Here is a 25,248-nt window from a genome sequence, read left to right on the forward strand (position 1 = left end):
TGTGTGTGTGTGTGTGTGTGTGTGTTTGTGTGTCTGTGTAGGGATGTGTGTCTGTGTAGGGATGTGCCTATTTTCTGCCATTGGGGAGTTACTGATTTAGTGAATAAATCAAGGATCTTGAAAAATCTCTTGCAATACAGCTATTTCACAGCAGTTGCAATTGAAGGGTCCAGATTCTTGATATATAGGATAGTGGACAAGAGCTAGGAATACGGAACCGGGCTGCTTGGCTTCATCCTCGACACTTTGTCATGGCAATCTCATTACTTGAACTGATTTTCCTTCAGTTTTCTCACGTAATAGACCATACCTCATGGGTTTCTGATGACCATTTAATGAGTGCATATATGGAAAGCATTTAGAATAATGTCCAATATGAGTACTAGTGGACTGTGATTATATACCATTCATTAGATCACCCAAAATATTACAGAAATTTTTAGATCTGAAAATTCTTTCAAGGGTGATAGACTATGTCACATAAATTGACCCTTAATGAACTAAATACAAATTTGGTACTCTAGAGTCATCCTGGTAAATATGGCTATAGTTCGAGCTTTTCTGACTTACTTAAGCACTGACATCATTCAGTATTGTCTAAGATTCCCAGGGCTCTGCATAAGAGGATTGTTATATTTCCAGTCAACTGTGGAGAATCCTAATACCTTCCTCCCAAGTTTAAATACAAAGTCAAACAGTTCTCATTGGTCTGTGCTGATAGATTAACTTCACATAGAAAGGATTACAGACAAGCTTTAGACAGGTTGATCATCTTCAATATATTTTCCTTTTTTTGGAAATAATATATGGAGGCGCAGAAATACTCAGAGAGTATGATAAAAGCAAATATTTATTGGAATTTTCTCTATAGCTAGTCTTCTCTTTTTTATTGGTAGTTACTAGTAGATACTTTTGAATCATTTTTAAATAGCAACAATTATCTGTCTTTTTCCATAGATAAACATTTAGTAAGAAGAAACTTATTTTATTTAAGAAATTTTTACTTTATTTAGTCTATAGTGTCAGAAAGGATGAAGTTCCCAATAATATCTGTCTTAAAATTAAGACAATGAATTAAATCATTTGTTTGTTAGTAATGAGAAATTTTCAGTTGATGCCTGAGGTATAGGTAAGCTGTGGAGCTCTTGCCTACACAGCCTGTATGAGGACCCGAGTTTGTCACTTGGCACCGTCCCCCCAAAATCAGAACAATTACATCTTAGCTTTTTATTTGTATTACAAATTCAGGAACTTGAATTTAATAATACTTGTACAACTCTGAAGAAAGGAAAAATGAAAATGTTGCATGTTAAAACACTTTCAGTGAATTAACAAATTCAACATTTTATGTTCTGATTTTTGGGTTAACATTAATGTGTACAGTTTATCTAAGAATGATATGATGTTGAATGTAATTACTGTGATTGCTGTCTGAACGCTAACCCTGCCTGGCTTAGGTATATCAGAAAAATGTTCTGAACGTTACTTGAACTAAATAGGAAAATGTGATGTTGAGCATAAAGGGACAGTTGATAAGGTTTACATGAGTTTTGGATTGAATGTGAAAATTATTTTGAACTATAAAACATTAGTAATATATATATTGAATATGTATGATTTTAATCTTTTAATATTAAGACATATGATTTAAATATATTTACTTTAAATATATATATGATCAGACTTACATTCTGTAGAGTGGACACTTTTTATTCCATTAGTAATTGCAAATATTCTTGAAATCCCGCACATACATATTGTCTAATTTAGTGGCTGCCCTTTATTGTATCAAGCAGATAATCATCGTGGGTGGAGGCAGGCAGACTGATCTAGAGATTTCACATCATTTACTTATTGATATTCAAGTGGGTGGGGTAGAGAAACTCGAATACACACACACACACACACACACACACACACACTACTGTCATACGCACCTTCAAAACACTAATTTTTGAAGTGGCTTTAGTGGAGAAAGTTGCTACAAACATAGCCCATTGAATGCGACCACAGGTCTTCCTAAGAGGAACAGGATCCTGCACCCTGCACACGCACAGCCACTTCTCAGCAGAGTTCAAATGGGTGCGAGGCAGCCCAGTGCCCGGGACAACCATACCAAGTGAGTTGGGTTGGGGGCAATTTAAGTGGGAAGCTGAAATCACTAGTTTTCAGTAAGTACAGGAGAGTTCTGCAGCATTCATTGTTAGGAAGGCCAAAGGAGGCACAGCTAAGGCCATGCCTACCCCAGTACTTTAGGCAAGACATTGAACAGGATCCCCAGTAGCCCCAAGCCCCTGGTGAATAGCCAAAAAACCAGAGGGCCTGTGTTTCCAAATGAGCATTTCCCTGGTTCATAAATCAGGGAACCCTCTAGAGCATTTAAGTCACATATGTACTTTCTCAGCTTGAGTCTTCATATCTGAATGCAGTGAGGCTTACCAGTTTTGGCGACTGCTTTTTGACATATAGTACAAGCAGGCACTTTCTTTTCTCTATCGCGATAGTCTCACCCTCTTCATCCACTGTCCCAGCTGCCTTAGCCTGCTTGCCTTTTACTCTTTGGCTGCTTACCTGGATAGAAAATCTACTCATCTTTCAGGGCTTAGCTCAAATGTCACCTCCTCTGGGAAGCATTCTCTAGGGCTCAGGCAGAATTAGTTCTTTTCTCTATGTAATACCATCGTACTTTATTTGCACTATTAATATAGCAGCATATTTTGTTGGTGCTAATTGTACATGAGCTGGTTTTCTAGAAAGATTCTGTACTTGCTGAGAGGAGAGACTATCTTTTCCCTTTGTACTGTCAGATACTGGGCATATACGTGGAGATTAATTAAATAACTGCACTATTACGTGCATAGCTTTAAAGAAAGTGGGGGTGCAAAGCCAGATATCTCCAAAGAATGAACCCTTTTTACATTTTAGAAAATTAATTCTGTTTTGCTTACTGCCATGAAGCTGATTTGTTGGTTTTTGTCTACTTTAATTTCTTTGAAGCTTCATTTGTACCAAAGTATAACTGATTTTCTGGTGGAAGAAAGGTGTGTCCAGCGTCAACTGGCATTTTAAATAAACTGAACTCAACATGACAGATTTCTGTTTGAGGTTTATGGTCTTCACACTCCGAAGTTTCTCTAGAAACAAATGGCCTCTGCGATTGCTTTTCTGCTGAGATAAATTTCATGTTTTTGTTTTTTTTTTTAAACTTTTAATGTTTGAAACTATGAATTTCATCTTAAAGAAAGCATGTTCTGTCCATTATTCAAAACATGGAGACCAAACATTCCCAGATATATCTGTTAAAAGTGTACGTGGCCCCTTGGTGAGAGAAATTAAGTCTTTTTTCCGGCACGGCTGAGAAGGAAAATTTTTTTGTTTAAGTTTCTAGTGGTTTGTTTTTAGGCATTTTCCACACAAAGATGAGCAAGACCCTTCAAAACCACAAACTTGCTTATTTAGGGGAAAAGGAACCCTCCTTATGTCCAAAAATAACATTAAATTAAGATTATTGTTTCCAATAGTTTCAAAAATTGTGGCTTTATTTCCTTCTCTGAGTCACTTTTGAATGCAGGGCACGATTGCACTACATCATGATGAAGCTTATTTCCTTGTATTTTGGTACACATCATGTATCAGAGTCAGATCAAAAGGGGAAGCTAGCTTACCCCATCCATGTTGCAGGCAAGTTTCTGCATTAAGTGACTTTACATCAGCTACTCAAAACAAAGCAGAAGAGCCCAATGCAAGAGACACTCCGGTGGTCCAACTCTCCATCTTGGTGCCTTTATTTTTGTTTGTCTGACAAGCAGTTGAAAAGACTGGATTTAGACCGCTTCTATGTATGTTCAGGATCTAACATTTATTAGTTCTATAAAGTGGAAGAGGTGACATACTAAGCTGCTGCATGTCACAGTTCCAGTAGGTGTGAATAGCAAATAATAACAGCAGTAGTACCTGCTGTAAAGAGTTATGGGAAGGAATAACTGAGCTCTCACTGAAAAGACACTTGCTTCACTGCCTGGTCCACTATAATGGACCAATCTATTTTAAATTTGTTTCTTTGAATAAACTAATGAGTTATTTAATACCAAAAAAGGAGAAATCAGTGCTGCTAAAGCAAGTTGTTTTAAAAAAAAAATTAATCATTTTTCTTAAACACAGGAGTTTGTACTTGCTGTAGCATTAAAGTAGATACACTGGAGTTACTTCGGAGATGAGAGTCGCTGGAAGGGGGAGGGGTGGACTTCCGGAACTCTGCTCGTGCCCTTGACATTGGTTTGGTTGCTGGTGACAGCAGTGTGGCTATTCAATAATTCACCAGGTGTCAATTTTTGATTGGTGCATTTTACCATGTGTATTTTATATTTCATTAAAAGTTTCCAAATGCAGGTATATTTAAAGTAAAAAGTATATTTACTCACTGTATTTATTTCCTCTGCAAATCAAGGTAAGTTGTGCTTTGATTTGCTTTCTTTTAGATATTTTTCAATATATATGTAAATGGAAGAAATAAATGAAAATGTAACATTTTTATTTTACATTTTTAAAACTTATTTTTAATCTGCTGAATTTTGAATATTTCCCACACGTTAGAACATACAGTTTTAGATGCTTCTATTGAATGTAAGCAGATGTTTCATAATTTAACTGTTATGCTTGGTATATAATTAATCGTGATATATACTTAATCTCTAAAGTTTTACTATTACAAAAAGGGTTACATTGAGGATGATTTTTTTTTGTTTTGCTCTGCTGACACTGAATCTAGGGCCTTGTTCATGGTAGATAAATGCCCTACCACTGAGCTACAACCCCACCAGTCCTGTAATAATGATTTTTATATATTTCTTTGTAAACTTGCCAAGAATTCTTAGTTAATACGCTAGACATAGGATTAATCAATAAAAACACATGTGCTTTTTGCACAGAAGCCTCCTAAATACTTTCAAAAAAGATTATGATACCTTACATCCCAGTGGTGATGCTCGCATCTTTCTCATAAAAGCCAGAAGCCAGCCTTTCTCACACTGTAATTATTTGTGCTCTGGTTAACAAGACTGATAATATACATGAAATGTTTCCACTTTGAGTGTGCTTCTAAGGATTACAATATCTTAAAATAACCATGCTATAACAATTATAAATTTAAATATGAAAATATAACTTGTTTATTGTGAAAATTTAATGTGAAAATTCAAATCACTGCATCAAAGTACAGAAAATTGCTAACATAACAAGATGCCTAAAATTTAAACTGAAGTTCATTAAGAGGTTGGCTTTATTGTTAGATTCTTATATGTATGAAACTCTGTATCCAACTCTTCAGCTCCCATAGTTCTGGTTAATTAAGATTTTGGTTAACCTTCAATAGTTATTTACTGCCTTTAAAGAGTAATCCAACTCAAAACAGCTAACATATTCCTCTGGCATTGGATAAATATGGCTATCAACTTTTGTGGGATTTTTTTCCTGCGGAATTTCCTGTTATTCTAAGGGATTCAATAGGTCTTATGCACATAAAACTGAAAATTATATTACTATAGGGAAACTGCCCTGTGCCTTTGAGAAGGAACTCTCTTGCTAACTTAAGTACTATATGTGTGTTGAATAGCTAACATTTTCCTCCCAAGAAATTTCATGTATGCAGTTAAAACACTCTTAAATTGATTAAGGATTTGTTATATATTTCCAGAAGCACTCAAGAGTACTTTTATGGTTATAAGAGTAGAGTGCATTAGAATGCCAGAAACCAGTGAATACGCTAGAGACCTTCAAAAACCATGCCCAACATTCCTAACTTCACCATATAAACATGGGGGGTAGCTTGGAAAAACAAAACAACTCTCCCTTCCCCAAGGTAGGAGAGGCCTATGGTGATAACACTTCAACTGACTTGAATATTAATTTGATACTTTTTCTGTTACAAGTAACTTTTATTACTTAGCAAATGGAACAGAGAGGTAGGAAATAGGACTGATCCTTATTTCTCAAGTAAAGTATTATTTTACATAAAATCCAGCCACCTACCTTTATATTTTTTTGGAAAGCACATTATACAACTACTACAGTATTTTTCCTGTTAATCAGGGAAATGAGAGAGCATTTTATAAATGTTGAATCGAAACTCTCACTGTTGTGAGGGAATTAAGTTTCAAGTAATATACTTCTTTTATAGAGTGAGCAGCTGAAGTTTGGAGAAATTACAAGGTTTTCGTAAAGCTGTATGTTGAGTCATGGCAAACATAGAGTTCTATGATTCCGTTTGGCTGATTCAATCTGAAACTTATGAAATGAAAGATACGCCTCTCCTGACATGTGCTTTAGAAGTGTTTCTTTATTTTTTGACTTTTCCTCTCCTATTTATTCATTTACATATTTGAAAAGAATCAGTGTTTTTGCAAAATGCCTCTTGATTTAGAGACTTTGGAAACTATTTTAATTAAATATCATACATTTTCTTCAAAGAAACATTTCATTTCATTTTTTAGCTATCATGAAATGGAAATTAAGGCATTTCTCCAAAAAATAAAAAAACCTCAGATTGTCCAGATGTGGGCCATTGTGGTGTACATGGGCAGTCCCTGTAGCTCGTTCTGGAGCAAGGTAGCTTGTTCAAGAGCCCTAGATAGTCTTGAGGCACAGAGTGGTGATCAGGAAAGAGCATGGTACTCACCGAGAGTTCTGAAGGATCCCTAGCTCATTTCTACTCCTGGGCTCTTCTGATTTGGTTTAATCGAGAGGGAGAAAATTATTCTACTTTCGTATCTTTCTGAGTTTCAATTCAGCTGAAATTCTTACTGAATGTGGTCTTGCTCTTAATGGTTTAACTAGAATTTTCCCAAGCTTTCTTCACCTTCTTCATTTCTTTCCATAAGCTTGAAAGGTCATATTTAAAGCAAATAGTACTTCTCTGGGTCAGACCTGCACTTGGCCTCACTATTTCCCTATAGAAACTAAAAAGCAGGGGATGTAAGTAGCTCCAAAGGAGGAAATTATCTGGAACTTCCCCCCAGCAGTGCTATCTACAACAGAGACTCCAGAGAACACTGTGGTACTACCTCCACCACCACCTTCTGCCGTGCTTATTGTCACTAACTTTTCTTGTTTCCATTCTCCTTCTTTTCTTTTAGACTTGGATTCCATGTGTACATCTCCTCAGCTCTTTTTCTTGTAACGTGTCTTCCCCAGAAGGCTCTTAAGGCTCAAGATCATTTGGATCCTTGGGAACCTAACACATCTGCAAAAAAGCCCAGCGTATTCAAGCACTAGCACACCAAACCTTCCTTCAGCTTAAACCTGAGTCTTTTTTTCTCTTTAATTTTCTTGAAGAATAATCCAGTCTTAACAAACAAAATCCTAGGGTCTTTCTTGAAAGAGCATTCTTACTGTTTTGAAAATGTGTTTTCATTCAGTTTCATTTCAGCCAGTTGGTTTTCCTTCCTATTTTTGTCTGAGTACAAATAGGATACTTTGACATAAATTAATGCTGACCTATATTAATGAAATGTCAATTTATAATTCAGTGACTTAAAAATCATGATGTACTGTGAGCCACTTCATAGCTATCTCTCATTTAGTGTATTTCCTAGGCAGTTATGTTTTTGTGCTTGACTGAATTTCCCCATAACCCATACTGGGAAGCAAAGATTTTTATTAAAGATGTGGTCTGGTTAACAAGGGGTACTTAGAGAAAACATGATTTAGGGGATGACATGAGTGATAGCATGCTCCTAATATCTACCAGCCTGCAGTATATGTGAAAGTAGGATTTAGTTTATCTTTTGCGGCTCTGGTGGGCAGGTCAAAGAGTAGAAGTTCCGACATGGAGATTTTTAAAGCAAAATTTAAAGAAGCATTGAAAAAATACGAAAGAGGAAGAGGAAGTGGTTCTGTTCATGGAATCTGAAAAACTTCAAGTTTATACCTACACAACCAGATGACTAGCATGTAATTAAGCCCCACCTATTTCTAAATTATTCCAGGTATTAAGACAAAGAAATAGGTGTGTATAGATTTCATTCATATCCATATTCATTTCCATTTCAGCCATATTCATCTCTTTACTAACTTCTCCCGTTCTTCCTTTCCAAGCTTGCCTTTAAATTCAAAACATGCAACAGGGAAGCACAATCAAAACACTGGATTTATTTGAGATATCATATTCTGTATTCTTCAGCCCTTTAGCCTTTAGGTGGCCCTTTGGAGTTATATGTAGATGCTATAATGGCAACTCTTTTTGTAAAGACAATTCTACTTTGAATACAGTTTTAAAGTCCAGGGGATGATTTTTAAGCTCCAATACTGCAGGGAAATTTATGGAGAGGGAAGAATATATTTAGATATTCCTGGATGTCTCAATTAAAGATCTGGACCAAGGAAATTCTCAAGTGTCCCAAATTTAAGAAGGCAAGCAGCATTATATCTGATTAAATCCTTAAATGATATTCACTGTAGACACAATTCAAGTTGATAGCTTGACTTTAGGCAATTATGGGTCTCATTTTACTTTGTTATATTATTAGAGCTCGTGTCTTCATTCCTGAGAAAAGTTGAGAGGATGAAATATGATTGTTTTGTTATTGTTTTTGTTGTCATCTTCACTTACGGAAGACAGGAACTTCTGGAGGTTTATCTTCAAGATCATAGATTGTTTCTTTGGCTGTATTTGATTTGCTATTTAATTCATTCATTCATTTGTTTTTAAAAGTCCAGTGCATATATTTTAAAAAGTATTTCTATAGTGTTTTTCTAAATTTGTGTATTTTTTCATATGTGGTCCCTTCAGTTTTGTTTCTTCTCTCTCTTCCAGCGTTTTACACATATTTATAATAGAATTTTTAAAAGAGTATTCTATGATTTGAATTCTTAGTTGCCTGCTTCTCCTGTTGCTGCATCTGCTGTCTCCGTGGTGCTTGGTTTCTTAGGTAGCTTATAATTTTTTTGATAGATTTCTTTCTCAGAATTCTTTGTACCCCTTGGAGGAATTGTGTGTTTGCTTTTCCTGGAGTCTAGGGATTTCAAGCACTGAGGTCAATTTTGATTTTATTTTTTTGGCTTGAGGTTTCTGTCCCACACAGTAAAAATTTAGAATTTACATTTGTGTAAGGCTGAGGTTTTGATTTATCTCAAGTAATTATTTTCTTTTATTCCCTTCCCGGAGGCTCCATCTTATGCTAGCTACCCTGCTAAGTCTGAGGGTAGGCTGAATTTTTGTAGCTCCCTCCCTGTATAAAAATGTCAAACTATTCAGACACCCCTTTTTTTGCGGATTGCCTCTTGCTTTTATTTCCGGCTCATCTCCATGAATGAAGTTAGAGGCAACAAAAATAATAGCAAGAATGCAAATGTGGAGACAGCTTTTCCTCTCAACTTTTCCATATGACCAGTTTCTTGTGAATCAAGGGTGACCCCTGAGAGCCAGGTTTGCTTCATAAATTATATTCATTGATTTTTTTTTGTTTCCCATTGCTTTATCTCTCACTCTCCCTTGTAGCCTTTTTACCAGGCTTCTTTCAGCCTCCACCTCAGTCCAGGTTCTCCCGACTTCTCACCTGGAACATCTCCACAATCTTCAATTCTATGTCCAGATCACCTCATGTTTCAAAAATCAGAAGTGGATGTGTTGCTGCAGCGACATCACAAGTGCTATTTTTATTTGGAAGCCAGGACTATCAAAATGCAGTAACACTCTGTTGTCTTTATTCCTGAATGTTTTGTACTAACTTCTGTTTTGAAGAGTTGTAAGCTTCTCACAGCTCAGTACACTAATTGCTCATTCCTATCTCATGTTTTCATTTTCCCTTCCTTTTCATATATCCAACTACAATTCTGTTATTGTATCAATACGTCAACATGAAAGAAAACAATCACAATTTTGATGTTATATCAACTGACAGACTAAAAAATGGTAAATGCTGATGACTTAACTGAGGTACTGTTTGTTTTTACAAACTTAGAATCTGAGCACAAGAAATTGGTACTACTGGCAAGTTTTGACTACTTGTAAATATAGATGGTCAGTATAGCTCCTGGAAATCATTGATTAGTATACAGTTTATAGTTTAGTAGATTTAAAAATCAGTGCACTTGGGCAAGAAAGTTTGTAGCTACTATACTAGCCATCAAAGAATGCTAAAATGTTTCGTTTAGTATGTGAAAAACAAAATACAAGAGTAGGAATTTTCTTCCACTATCACTAGTGACCAAAAATTTGTGTTTTTAAAATATATAATTTATCCTAACAAATTATAATGCAAGTATTATTATGCTAATTTCATGGATGAAGCGAATGATATTTAGAGACATTCTCATAGTGATCCAGTATTAAAAAAGGATTCACACACAGACCTGTTTTATTCCAGGCTTTGCTTGGAGCTTCTAAATGTATATTCCTTCTAGCAAAACTGTCCTTTCACATTGCTAGAGTTTTGTGCATTAAGTACCAAGCTTGGGAGATCTACTCTTAAATTCTTTCAAAGTGTAACACATTTTCCTCAGGAGGGGCATAAAGTCATCAGATGTGCGTTAAGCAATATATACGGTCATATAGTCTTCATCCAAAAGGCTGCTAGGTTACATGGAAAAGAGATTTATAGGTGAAAAAAGTAGCACACTGCTTTCAAGAAAAGGTTCGAATATTTTCTCTTCTTCCAGGAGAGCCAGCTCCCCCATTACGGTATATGCAAAATACTCAGTAGTGTGATTTCCAAGGGCAGGTTAAGAAGGCAAGAGGAACAGCATGAAAGCAGGGGAACTGGTCTGCAGCATGCCTCTGTGTTTCCAGTGCCATCAGAAATTGCTCCAGTTTAGAATGCTTTCAGCTGTCTCCCGGGGATAGTTCAGTCATAGCTACAGTACTGTGTTTCCAGGCTCATTAACCATGCATCTACAGTTAGCAAACCGAAAACCTTGGCTGGAGCTGCTTGTCAAAACTTCAAGGGATCATGACTGACAAGCCCAAGAAGATTTTTTTTTGCCATGAAATTGACTTACCGTAAATGACCTAAATGATTTTCATGAAAATAAACTTATTATAATTTTAAGTTTGAAAAATACTAACATTATCATCATCATTTTGTAGTGCTAGGGATCAGTCCTAAGGCGTTGCACATGTTAACTCCATTCTGTCTTTATAAACAGTTAGAAAAGAACTCAGCTCCTACTTTGAAGCCTGGCTTCATTTACGGAGTTTGAAGTCAGGCAAGGTGCTCATTACTATTCACCCAGATCTGCTTCTTGGACATCTCAGCTGTTTTCCTTTTCTCCACAGGCAGGGAACAGTCACGTGCATGGTCAGAGAATGCCCGTCTCCACCTCTCTGAACAGTTGGCCATAGACTGGGAGCGAGGTGTTCTTTGTCTGTGCCATTGGCGTCCCTCTCTGGCCTGCTGCCTGAGCGGTGAGAGGCTGCCAGGGCCTGACCCAGCTTCACAGCCCATTAATGAAATGTGGAGGGCAGTGTAGGTAACTAGGTGCACAGAGGGAAAGCAATGCCCTTTTGGACAGCTGCTCACCGCTACAATTTTTCAAGGGTGGAAAGAGAATATAAAGTGCCACAGTTTTACTTAAAGGAACTTGCTCAATAAAGAAGAAACTGTAGTTGATGAGGAGGACGAGGGCAGCCTTTGAAATCCAAAGCACAACTGGACAATCAAGCAGTAGGAGGAACAGAGAAACGGTATGACTTCGAGAGTAACAAGACCCAGGGCTTTAGATTCTGCCAGGGCTTTCTTGCCATCTTCGTTTTTTCTCCTCTTTCAGGGTGAGCTCTTTTCAGAGCCCTAAATACCAGTTTTTTTCACAGTCACAGAGCTGTAAAGAGTCCTAAGTGTTACAATTTAGAGATTTGCACATTGAAAAAGAGCTGACTTGATATTTTCCTAGGTCTGTGTCCTAAGCAAGATGAATCATTAATATAAGTAATTTGGCGTAACTGGAGAAGCCCTGGGGGAACCTACCCTAATGGGTTAAGCTGAATTCAAGTGATAGGTGTATATTGTCTATGTATAATATATCTCTGTTGGAGAAAATCTTCATTTTTTAAAACAAAATATGCTTCTGGAAATTTACTTGCCGTTTGAAAATCTGAACATCTAATCAGGGTTGAACTGTCCTAAAGGTGAGACTAATGCAAGGGAGCCATCCCACGGCCCAGGCAACTGCGCAGGTACAGATGTTTTCCAAAGCCCCACCTATCCTGCAAGGGGCTGTGGCAGAGGTCATGGGAAGGAGTCTCCAGACACCTGTTTCCCCATCCCACCGTCTGCAAATGGGCTGAGAGAAAAGTTTTGGCAGCCCGCAATCTTTAAATCTTTCCTAAGGGAACACTAAGCATTTGGAGTTTCTTTTATTCTTTTCCTCCACCATGCATGCTTGCATTCTCTCAGACACTCCCGATATAGATCCCAGCCTTCACCGTGGTAATTGAGACAGTGGTGAGAGAGGGATGGATGGTGGGTACGGTAGCACAAGAACTGAGGTGGAAGGAAGGGAGAGATCCTTCTCAAAACTCCACCTGGGACAGTAGCTCTGGGAAGCGAATTCTGCAGACTTCTGGACACCTTTTGGGTAGAGATGGATTTGGGTAGAGATGGTTTTCTTCTAGATACAGTCACAGCTGCAAAGTAGGAGCAAGGGAATAATGTGTGATTTATCCTGAGGCTCAGTTAGAATTGTTATAAGGGAGTCCTCAGCTGTCTTTTACAGAATCATCACTCAAGCTGTGCTGAGACATTTGGAACCAGGACTGGGTAGAAGGAGGCCATTAAACTGTGGGGTTGCTCTTGTCTGAGCAGAGACCACTGGTAGCTTGAGCTCAGGTAGGGGTGATGGAAAGCAAGGAGCATGGAGAGGACCTGAGCAAAGTTGGGGTGTACTGAGAGGACTCTGTGGTTTCTTCCTGAGGGAAGGAGCAGGGGGTCAGTGACAAAGTGTGCATGTGTGGCTTTTGTGCCTGGGGAAGGTGGTGCCACCCGTGGGCAGAATCCAAAGGTCTTGTGAGCCCATGCGCAGTGTCAGTCCTTGTTCTATGCCACTTCTACACAATTCATGTTATCCCATCCTCTTAATGTTCCTGTTTCTTTGGTTAGGGTAACTTATCATTTCATCCCATTTTATTTTTCATTTAGGAAGTTTTATGGGTGCATGTTTGTAATACAAAATGATTACATTTGTGGTGAGGAGTTTGTACATGTACGTAACACATCTTCAATCTGTTCTCATTTCTCTCCAACTCTTGGTCCCTTCCCCTCCTGCAAAAGATGTAGAACTTTTTCAATCCAGTTTTTTAACCAGAGGTTAATTAGAAAGACAGAGGAAAAGGTGCACATTGCAGAATCCCCTTTAACATCCTCTCGTTCCTCAAAGATGAGGGTCCCTTGCTGAAATCTCCCCCCTAAACTAGCCTGTGGCATTTCATTCCATTTCTGAGAATTATATTAAAATTTACATACATATGTATGTATGCATATCATATATTTGAATTAAAATTGTTGAAATTTTTATTCTAACTTTATAAGATGCAAGAGTTGATAGCTCACTTCTACTGCAGATTTCAAGGATAACATGAATGGTGTAGATCTTCAAAACTTATCTGAAAGAGAAAGAATTGAGATAGAGACGTGGGGTTGCTATTATTCCTGTTCAAAATTCACTTTTTCTGGAGGAATGGCCTTGAGACAGAGCTGGGAGCTAGATTATTGCCTCATAAAACAGCATGAGGTTACAGTTATTCCCTAATTTTATATCTTTATTATAAAGTAATTCTTTTCTTACTTAATCTGAAGAATGTTTTATCCTTTTCTCATATATTTGTGAAAACTAAACGTTAAAGGATTTGGCATAACAACTATTGCTAAATTATGGTGTAAAATAATACTGTGTCTGCAGTTAATCTAGGGAGTTTTACTTGGTTCAATAATATAAAATTACTGGACTCATAACTTTTTGGTACCTTAGTGAGTTTGGCAAAGAATGAAATACCTGTTACTGTTAAAACTAGAGCTAAAAAACAATCAGCCTAAATGTCAAGGAAATATAAAGCAAAGTACTATGGTGTAACGTGGGGTATTGATACAAATAACTCCCTGACTGGAACACTAAATACATTTTGATGCTTTAGCAAAAAAAAAAAAAAAAAAAAAAAAAAAAAAAAAAAAAAGGAAAAAGAAAGAAAGAGAATAGTTTTGACTTCATTCTCTATGCTCCAATATCTTTTCTGACGCCTTAATTTTAATTTTCCTCAGGTTAGCAAAAGTGCACTGAGATAGTGATCCTTCACAGAAATTACCACTTCTTTCTTGATAATCAATACTCTTAATTTAATTTTTATATATCCTTTCTGTAAATATTACAGTTAAACTTTGATTGCATCCTAAAATAATTTCAGTGTTAATACTTGTACACACATTTCAGATGAATTGTCTCCTCTAAAGGATAGTACAAACCCTTATCCCATACTTGTGAGTATGACTCTATTTGTGAAAAGAGTCATCAAGTTACAATGAGGTAGGTCTTCCCGGCCTAGGGTAGGCCCTAATTCAATGACTGGTATATCTAAGAGAGGAGGAAATTTGGACAGAGACACGCCAGAGAAGGTCACATGAGGAGAGAGGCAGAAAGCGTGCCCTGGGAAGAGGAAGAGACTGGGAGTGCCAGTGATTTCCAGCAGCCACCAAAGGCCAGAAAGGCACAAACAAAGATTTTTTTTTCCTATCAAGAAGGGAGCGTAGATATACCAATACTTTGATGTAGGACCTCTACTTTATTGAACCATGCCAGAATGAATGTGTATTCCATTAATCCGCCCAGTGTTTGGGTGTTACAGCAGTTTTAGGAAATGAATACAACATGCTACATTTTTAAACAATAGGTTTAACCTTATACATGCCAATAGGCATCAATAATAATTTTATTAAAAGTGTATCTTATTTTTAGGTCAGATGAGTAGGAAATTATCTGGTAGATAATTTTCAGTGTTGAATTTTACAAAAAGTTAAAATAGTTTCTTTAGTAAGTAGTATTTTTTCAAATGTTTTTGTTCTTATTGTACAGATATAAAGTAAAAAAGTAAAATGGAGTAAACCATGTACCTAAAAATAAGGACAAAACAGATTTTTGCTGAAATAACCATATATTTGAGATACAATGTCCCAAACTATAAATACCTAGTTGTTTAGTCTTTTCATCAGACTATAATAAATACCATAATTACAACTTCATTCAATCTATATTTATTGAGCACGTAGAATTTCTAGGCACTGAGATAGAGGCAATTGGTTACTGTCATGTAAAGAACACACACTATCTTCCCTTTAAGAGATTATTCTCCCTTTAAAGTGTAAATTTAGAAGAACCTTTTAATAGTACATGTTTTCAATACATAGTAATTACATTTGTGCTGAGGCCACTTGGAATTCTATTCAGAAATTCATTTTCACTGCATGCTATAGTTTAAACTGATCCTTCAAGGCTATTTTAGCATCATTTAGTTTTAATTGTTCAGGGTCCTTGGATTGGAGCAGAGACAATAAGATATTATTTATTTTGCTACCAACATGAGATATCCACCTGGGAGGATGGAGGATGGTCATGTGAGATGGACAGGTGTGCAGACAGGTCAAACTGAGGTGGACAAGTGGCCTCTACTCATTGTGAGACACATTGTATCCCAAGCCAGTGTTGATCACTGAGTCTGGGAGGAGTGCCCAAGACCAAGGATCAGCTCCAGAATTCTGCTAGGAAAAGAGGAGCAAAGTATGGAGGAGTAGGAACTAGGACTAGAGTGAGTGACCTGGATGTCTGGATGAGTAAGAAGAACAAGATGAAGGCATGAGCTTAGAAGGTGGAAGTTGTAACTTTTCTATCACCATTTCTCAGCTGACCATACAATGTTACACTCTTCAGTATACCTCATAATATACTTTATATCCCCTTTCCTCATTTTACATGCCCTTTAAAATGGAATTTCTTTTCAAAATGTTGGTTTCCTAGTTTGGGAATATTTTGAATCACTCTCATTGAGACCATGCACCTTACATATATTACATTATTATTTTCTGACCTATCTGTTAATGGAAACTAACATCATTCATCTTTGTCTCTGTGTTTCTATAAGCATAGGCCATTTTAGAATTGACATTTTCAATTTCTCTTGTAATTTTAAAGCATCTTGCATTAACTAAGAAAGGTAACAAGTTTAGTTTGGAAACACTGCAAAGCACAAAATAAAAAAAAATTAAGACCATGTCTACCTGGCTGTAGTAAGGAATAGGTAGAGGGACATATGTGGCACTCACAGAAACACTTGCTGCACTGATAGTAAAGTTCATTGGTAGCCTCTTGTTTCTGTGTGAAGTATTTTTCCAACTAAATAATACTTTCCAAAATTTTTGATGTCACTATTCATTGAAATGTGGTTTTAATAACTTACGTCTATACTTTTTATAATTTATGTCTATGCTTAAGAGATCATCTTTTATTTTTTTCTCTTATTTTTCTTTTAGTTTCATTTTTTAAAAAGGAGAATTTGAAGGGCTAGGAATGTATCATTCTTATTTTAAAGTATATTTATTTGTGTGCTTGAACATTGTAGTGATTGACAGTAATTTTATAGAGTAACTATGTCTCTGCATTTGAATTGTAACAGCTCATTATATGCTAAGTATGTTAGCCCATTGTGGTTGATTTTTGTGAAGGGAGGTATTTCTTTCAAGTCTTTTATGCATCTTTGAATTTTGATTTTGTGTGTGTGTGTGTGTGACAGAGAGAGAGAGAGAGGGTGGGGGATTGCGAGGAGTATGTGGCTATTTTGTGTTATCTTCTAATTGTAAGATCCTACTCTATCTGGGAATTTAAAATTTATACTGGCTTTTTTTAGAGTCTATTTCCACTTTAATTTTACTGGAAAATGCGATGTGTACCTTGTTTTGGATAGTTATCTGATTATCTCAGTTTATTATTTATATCAACTATAAAAATAATATTAGTAAATTTTGTTCTTCAAAAACATCCTTCTATAAATCACCAACAGTCCGACTAAATCTTGATATGTTTTGGTAACTTTATGAAGGAATGAAAAGATAACCCTTTCTTTTTCCCCTTTATTTCCATCTCTTGGTTTTAGATAGTCCATTTGTAACTGAAGGAAGCTGCTTCTACTTGGGAGTGGCAGGAAAATTGAGACAACCACATGGAAGACTCCCAGGATTTAAATGAACAATCAGTAAGTCTGAATCCAAACTCAGTTCTGTTAAAAAAAAAAAAGAAGTCATGATATAAGTACTCAAAACCATACTTAACATGAATATTTTGTAAGCAGTGAGTCTTTTGTGAATATATTTTTGCTGCTTTTTGGATTCTAAGGCCATAAAACTGACTATTGGAGATGTATGCTGTTTCTATTTGATGATGTCACATTTTATATCTCCCTTGATTCTTTACCTTGGAAAGCCAGTGGTGGAAGGATGAGGGTGTTGAAATCATGCTGTGTATTTTAGACAGTCTGAACTTATATGCACTTCCTTTATAATGTTTTGTCCCAGATATACAGGATAGCATATGTATTGTTGGCTATTAGAAGCGTAGCAAGAGAAAGTATATAATTAGCATGCTTTTTGCTCATTTTGGGGATGAAAACCACATTTCTCAAGGGTATTCCTTGTCTTGCTAGTTTGTTGCCAGTGTGGTGACAATCCTTTGAGGATTCGCATTTCCTGAAGAGAAAGGCTTTATATGGTCTTTCCTCCATATAGTAGTTTACTGTGACATTAGTAGTAGTTCATTGTGACGCTAGTTCTTTACTGTGTATGGCCAGAAGGAGGGAGGTTTCTCCACACTTCTGGAGACTATTGCCCAAGCTGTGTGCACACAGCTAGTGATATCACAAGGAAAAAGGCATGCACTTACCATTTTTAGAAAAGTAGGTAAAAATGACAGTCAGGAGGCATGGGCTTCAAAATTTTTTTCTAGGATACTAGCTATTGAATTTAAATGTTACAACATAGACTCCTAACAAATGGATGCTACTCAGCATGACTGCTTTCTGTCTCCCCCATGCATTGGTTTTTTTGGGGTCTTGCTGGAATCAGAGGTCTGCAAGTGTGAGCATGTACCTGAGTCAGGAATGGATGATGGCTTTCACGAGAGGAGCACTGGTGATTTATACCTAAAATGTGCACACACACACACACACACGTGTGTGTGTGTGTGTGTGTGTGTGTGTGTGTGTGTGGTAACCAACTCGTGCCTGTTTTCCAGAGACAGAGGTTTCTGGGGTCATGGAATTTAAGTACTAAAGCAGATAGATTCCTAACAAAAAGGATGGTGGATTCCATCAGCATGTGTATATACATAAGAAAGAAATTTTGTTTCCAGTGCAGTTGATGTTAAAGAGAATATGTTTTTATATTTTAATGAGTGAGGTGTTATCCAAGATGCTCCATATCATCGTTTAGAAAGTAATATCCAGAACTTGTAAATAACATATTTACAGTAACTCTGATGTCCTTCCAATGATGTTTTAAGGTTGCTATTTTTAAAAATATGTTTTCTTCAAGTTCCCAGTGATGCTAATGTGCAGCCAGGTTTGAGGACCAAAAATCTAGAGTGCCCTTCCAGGCCTGTCAGCTTGCCCCTATTTGCTAAATTTAGATTTAGAACACAAAAACCAATCTGTTCAACCCATCAATGTTCACAGGGACACTCTGAGCTGCTGAATGACTTGCCCGTGTTGGCATGGCTAGCCAGTGGCAGAGTTGGGACTTCACACTGGTCTTCTGACTCCAAGTCCAAAGCTCTCTCAACAACATCTACATGCTTGATCATTTTGGGGTGTCTTGTTGTGGTATTCAACACTACAGAAATACAAAAATACCATCCTTTGCACCGAAATTATTTCTATCTGAACAAAATCTTTAAATGACCTTGAATGTTGAAAAATAGTTTATTTATTGAAATGTAGAATAAAGAATTGTAGAATTAAAATAAAGTACATAGTAAGATATAAGAAAATATACTTACATCATAGCTATTTTACTGTAAGCAGAAATCTTTCTCTGGGCACAGATCTAACAATAAGTGCCATTTATGCCGCATGCACAGTCCGTCCAGCATTGTCTATACCTCCCTCCCATCCTTACCATATATCTGCAGTGTAATTCTAGAGGTTGCTGTTTTGCATATGAGAAAACTGTGTCTGAACTGAGGTCAAACAGTTGTCTGGCACCAGAGATTGGAATTGAACCCACTTTTATCTGGCCCTAAAACATGTAATGTGTTTTGCTTAATGTAACATAGTATGGATTTAAGCTGTAAAGTCGGTCACCTGTGGCATTGAAATACCTTATAACCGTTCAGAATTTAAACTCTTCTTCATCTTCAGTGTGGGGAGGAAATTAAAAAGATGTTACCTGAAATGCCTACAGGATTCTCACATAGATTTTTGCTGTTAGCTCCTACTACAGATACTTGCAAGGTTAAAGAGAATGTGTTTAATAGTTTACTATTCAATGCTCTTTCCTTTCCTCTGGAAATACCTGCCTGGAAGTTTATAGGTCCACAAACTCAGAACATGAAAATTGAGCTCATTGTACCTCCTCTTGCCAGTTTATCTCACTTGCTCCTCCAGGGCAGTTATTGTACATCTCAGTGAGGAGCATCACCAGCCACGGAATAGATTACGTCTGAAAATAGGTGGTAATTTTCCTTTCTTCCATCCGCCATCTCAACATTCTGCTTGTTCTCAATTTTATTCTCTCCCAAAGCTGTTCTCTTAGCCCTGATGCCTTTATTTTGGATCTTTAATTTAACTCTCCATTGCCTTGTTCTGCTTTATGTTGCTTCTAGGGTTGACTTTCTAAAATACATCACATCCCTGATCACATCCCTGCTCTCCTGCTTTGCCCTTCATGGGCCCTTTCCTGCGCTTAGGAGAGGATCATGTGTGTAGTCAAGCACAAAGGGTTTAACGCTTGCTTACTTATTTCCTCAGTCTTATTTCTGGCTTCCGTCAGTTGTCTGAATCTCACAGATTCTCTGAGATTGTTGTAGAGCTTCTTCCCACATGGGCCTTTACCCTACCAGAGTAGCCTGTCATTCTTAAAGATTCAGTTTAGGTTTTACTCCTTCTGAACAACCTTCTGGAGCTTTGCCTTGATTCTACTAGCAATGCGAGCTGGTCATAATGGGAAGCCACACTGGGCAGGGCCTCTCCAGTGTGCTGTCATGACCTTTTGGCATTTACCTCTAACCGAGCACTCACCCCTCACATCTGAAACTTGATCTGTTTACTTGCTTGTGCCTCCACCAGATTATAAACTCCTTAAGAGTCATGGCGGGTCTTCTTCATTTTATACCCTTCCTTCTTAGCACACTTCTTGTTGATATTCAATAAATATTTTCTTCAGAAGCTTTTTTATGCTTTGGTGAGATATGTTAATGAATGGGCTACATATTTTAGAAATCCAGAAATATTTTTCTCAGAGTATGTTATGTATTTATGAGTTCATATTCAATCCACATCTGAGAAAAACTGGTGAGGTCTAACACTAGATTAACCACATTTACTCCTTAAACAAATTTTTTTGCAATATGTACGGCTGTTATTTTTCTAGGTTGCTTTTAGGGGACAAGCAATTAAAAGTAAGATTTAACTATCATAAATAGTTTAGCATTTTATCAGTTCAGTATTGGAGCTTCTAACTAAATAGAATCAGTTTAAGCTATAGTCATTTATACCTTACTACTGTTATTAATTCTGAAAATGGTATCCTTGTTAATGGAAATGCCCATAAATCTCTGTCATGCATAACAATGTCTCTCTTGATATTGTGAAATTATATATTTTCTGTATTCAAACAAATGATGGACAATGTATACAATTTTGTAGTACATATTGCATATTTGTAATATTCTTATACATTGTGATGTTTTCAACTTCTGTTTTGTTGGAATTGAATATTACCATAGGCTTCTTCTCTTCTGACTCATTTAGATCAAATTGAGGAAGAAAGTATAATCCAGATTTATGATCAGGTTGGAAGATTTTGAATTAAAAGTGGTTTATTAATTTTAGGTAGTATGGGTTACAAAAGAAAAAAATAGTGGATACTTGGTAAATGAAATAAATGGATTTGTTATAGTTTGCAGTAGATTTTCCTTTAGTAGGTGTTATATATAAAGAGCCTGAATATTTCTCTTTCAACATTGCTAATAAGTCAGTTTACTTGTATTATTGATGGTATGTTTCAGTAGGTGAATTTATTAGTATCTTTTGATACACACTACATATATGTCTCAACAGTAGTTTTGAAATTCACGTTTGTAGGTCTAGATTGTGTTTATTTGCTTGTGCTGAGCATGTTAATTTAAAGTCTGTTAAAATTCTAGAGCAACTTTAGTAAATGCATCTCTATTCTTTCCATTGCTTTCTCTTAGACAATTACATGCCTGAATATTATTCAGTTTCTTGTTTGAGGAGATTCTGTAGAATTTGGTTATAGCCTCCAGCCCATGTTGCTCTGTGAGCTCTTTGGACAGATTTCTAGCCATTGTGTAATATTGAGCACCCCATCAAACATCATCTAGACATAGAACTTTGGAATCACCAGTTTCTTCCAGTGCATAGACAGCACACTGGAATATAATTGTTTTGATTCATTTTAAATAAATTTTGCACTTCTCTAATATTGTAATATAAAAATATTAAAATCTGATTATTATTTTATTCTCCCCCACCCTAAATTGGTTTGATCAGCATGCACTTTTTAATTTTAAATAACTTATGCAAATGTAATGAAAGTTGGATTATTCATTTTGAGCCTCCAGTTCTGTCTGATGCTTGTGTTGTGCTTGGAAGAACTTGACTTTTAAACTAGCAAAAACCATCATGTCCATAGCAAGTATAACTTTTATGTTTTTCAACTGAAGAATGTGCTTCAGAATTTTGTGGGATTCTGGTCAAAGCTGAATCCATGTCAGAAATACTGATAACACCTAATTAATTGCTAATTATAGCTTTACTTCAAAGTATTTATGAGAGAGTATCTAAAATGTGAAATTACAAGGTGGTTATTGAATATACTTACATTTTATTAATCATTAAGGCTTAATCTTCAATTCTAACCCAGAAATTTCCTATTTTTCTGTGTTCATTAGGATTCCTGTTTCTCTCTATAAATTCCTAAAATTAGAATTTGATTCATTAAAACTGTTTCAGAATCACATCATGTAGAGAAGGAGGGCTCCACGCATCATAGCTTATGTATAGCAGTTGTGCTAAGATCTGGAGAGTGGACATTACCTTTTTCTCCAGGTAAGTGTGATCTGCCATGGATTTTTAAATACAAAGAATGGCAGAGCTTCATACCTGCTGTTTGTGTGATGGATAATTGCCAGGATATTGGGTAAATCAGCTTTGAGAGTGCAGATATAACTAAGAGCGCTCATATCCAACCTTTCTTACATGCACTTAAAACTAATGTATTTCCTGGTCCAATAATTCTACCTTGTGAATTAAAGTAAATAATAAGGATAGAAATGTAATTTATTCCTTCTGTGCTTTGCTTTACCAGTCTTGGGAGTGGAATGAGTGAATGTAATGTAACTTTTGCTGTAAAGTCCCCATCAAATGAAAAACTTCATTGATGTAAAAGCTAACAGTCACCGATTGGCACTATACTGAGTGCTTTATATGTTTCATCTCATTTAACTTCACATCTCCACACGGCAAGCTCTATTATAACTCCAATCCAAAGAAGACTTCACCAAACCTGAGTTTAGATGTCTTGTTGAAGGCTGGGACATCTAAAAGTCATTCTGAAAAAAAAGAGAAAGCTATTCTGACAGAATGTGAGCTCATATATTCTGATGCTGGAATCCATGCTGTTGAACACATCATCTCACTTGCTTTGATCAGCTTAAATGGTTTTCAGAGCCTACACTACACGTAGTATTCTAAAATAAGCATTAAATTCAACTTGTTCTCTGTTTATTTAATTGAAGATTAAAGATTTTAAGTATCATGAGTCATGGTGAGAAATGTAAATTATTCCACTATGATTACACATCAACTGTGCAGTCTTCATTACTAAATATGTCGCCCTGCAGTCATGAGATAACAATGTATGGGCATTGAATGAAAATTCAACAAATTCAATTGAATAAATATTTCAGGATTACTTGCTGTCTTGCAGGAACTTTGCTCAACTAAGGATGAAAGGATAAACACAATAGAATTCCCATCTTCCTTCAAATTTTTATTTAGCATAGGATTTTATATTATAACAGATTCAATTTTGAAGTGAGATATGAATTTACTAATTCTTTCAATAATATTGGGAGAGCACTGCTGTATTGGAAGCATAGTTTTAGATGCTGGGAATAATTGGTAGACAAAATAGACAAATATGACTATTCTCATGGAGTTTACAGTTTAGTGGGGCGATGAACAGTCAACAAATGTAATGTGTCAGGTAGTGATAATGCAAGGAGTAGAACAACGAGGTAGGGTGGGTAAGTGGGAGACAGCTGCAGATTTTGGGGAGTGGTCAAGAAGGTCTCACCAAGTAGATGTCATACAGAGATCCAAGGAGGGTGAAAGAGAGAGTTACGTGGATATCTGGGGCCAGTGTCCCAGTTAGAGAAACAGTGACTGAGAAGAGAGGTAATAGCTGCCCACTATGTCCAAAAAGTAGCAAGGCGGCCAGGGCTGATGGCAGATGGTGGACAGAACAAGGCAGAGATGAGGCCACAAAAATAATCTGCTTGGGAATGTGGCAGGGTTTCCAGGGCATTCTAAGAACTTTGGCATTTTCTCTAAGTGCCATGGAGAGTAATTGTTCCTGAGAAATGGGAAAAGATAAATGTAAAGTAACATTTTCTACAAGATATACAGCAGATAAAGCTAGTGAAAAGAACCAGCGCTCACTCATAGGAAGCATTCACGGTGCTTAACGTGCTTCATTGATAAGAATCATGTGAAGTGCTTAATGGGGGGTGATATGAGTTAAGTTTTTGAAACATCACCCTGGCTTTTATTATGAAAACAGACTATGAGGATAAGAGTGGAAACTAGATACTGTCACTATCTGGATGAAAAATGGACAAAGTAGTAGTGCAGGTGGTAAGATATGACTGGGTGCAGTCTATTTAAGATGGAAGTAGAATGGCTTTCTGCTCTGTTCAGTATGGGCAGTGAGAGACAGGAAGGAGTTAGAGATTACTTCCTGGTCTTTCTCTTAAGCAGCAAGCAGGATAGAATCAGCATTTACTGAGAGGAGATGACTTGGAGGGAAAACACTGTGTTTCCACCAACTCCGTTCCATTGTCCCCTTTTGTGGTGCATTATTGTACGCTTTCCATTCTTGTGTTTACATGAGGCCATGTGAGGAGTTCCCACTCAACACACAAAGACAGGAGGTACGAGGATCATTTCCAGGCTGAGCTGATGAGGACTCCCTGCTACCATTTTCTTCTGAGGTGATGAATGAGGATGAGGCAGTAGCACAAATGGTAGAGTCCTGGGATTGAGAAGGCCACATGGCTGAGGCGCTGCCTCAGCAGGAGGCAGGATTCTCAGAAGAATGTTAATGAACTAAGCTGACAGAGACATGTGACATTTTACCTGCTGTTGTATTATCTGACTGGAACTGTTGGTGAGTCAGATGTAGCCATCTGGGACTTAGGGGAGCAGACTCGACTTGAAGTAGAAATTTCGGGGTTACGATTGCACCATTTAAAGAAAAGATATTAGTTGAAATTACCAAATAAGTAAGAATAGACAGATAACAACTAAAAATATTAAGACTTTGACATCCCTAATTTAGAGATCAAGGAGATGACAGTTTATATAAGATAGCTACTTGACCTTACTGCCATCCTACCCATAAACACTGTGAGCTGTGTCCTAAGTAGTTACCATATTCTCTTTGCTGTGTTTTCTCCTACAATTGCCGAAAATCATGTATCTGGGTACTGATTACTAAGTTCTCCATTATCAGGGCAAAACCAAGCCAGCATTCCCAGAGATAAGAGGCACCATTTGCTTCTTTGAGATTCCATCAAAGTAACATTCTAAATATTACTTCTAAATATTTAGAATTAAATACTTCAGATACTCAGCAAACAGTTATCATTTTCTCTTAGGTATGCTTCTAGAAAAGTCTAGGAAAGACTTGATTTATACCAGTTTTTCCAACTCAGCACCACTGACACTTCAGGTTGGATGATTATTTCTGTGTGTTAGTTGCAGGG

The 25,248-nt window shown here is 36.7% G+C and overlaps 1 protein-coding gene across 7 annotated transcripts in view; it reads left to right on the forward strand.

The window, feature by feature from the left end:
- Eya4 (EYA transcriptional coactivator and phosphatase 4) overlaps positions 1-25,248 on the forward strand; it is a 272,014-nt gene that overhangs the window by 8,697 nt on the left and 238,069 nt on the right. For all 7 annotated transcript variants that reach the window (XM_013516661.1, XM_013516663.1, XM_013516665.1 and 4 more), the window contains exon 2: positions 17,123-17,221. In XM_013516661.1, the coding sequence (XP_013372115.1) occupies positions 17,189-17,221 (33 nt within the window). In that variant the 5' untranslated portion in view covers positions 17,123-17,188. The remainder of the gene's footprint in view (positions 1-17,122; positions 17,222-25,248) is intronic.

This window comes from Chinchilla lanigera, unplaced genomic scaffold, assembly GCF_000276665.1.
Source record: "Chinchilla lanigera isolate Chin_1 unplaced genomic scaffold, ChiLan1.0 scaffold00035, whole genome shotgun sequence".
Classification (NCBI taxonomy): Eukaryota; Metazoa; Chordata; class Mammalia; order Rodentia; family Chinchillidae; genus Chinchilla; species Chinchilla lanigera.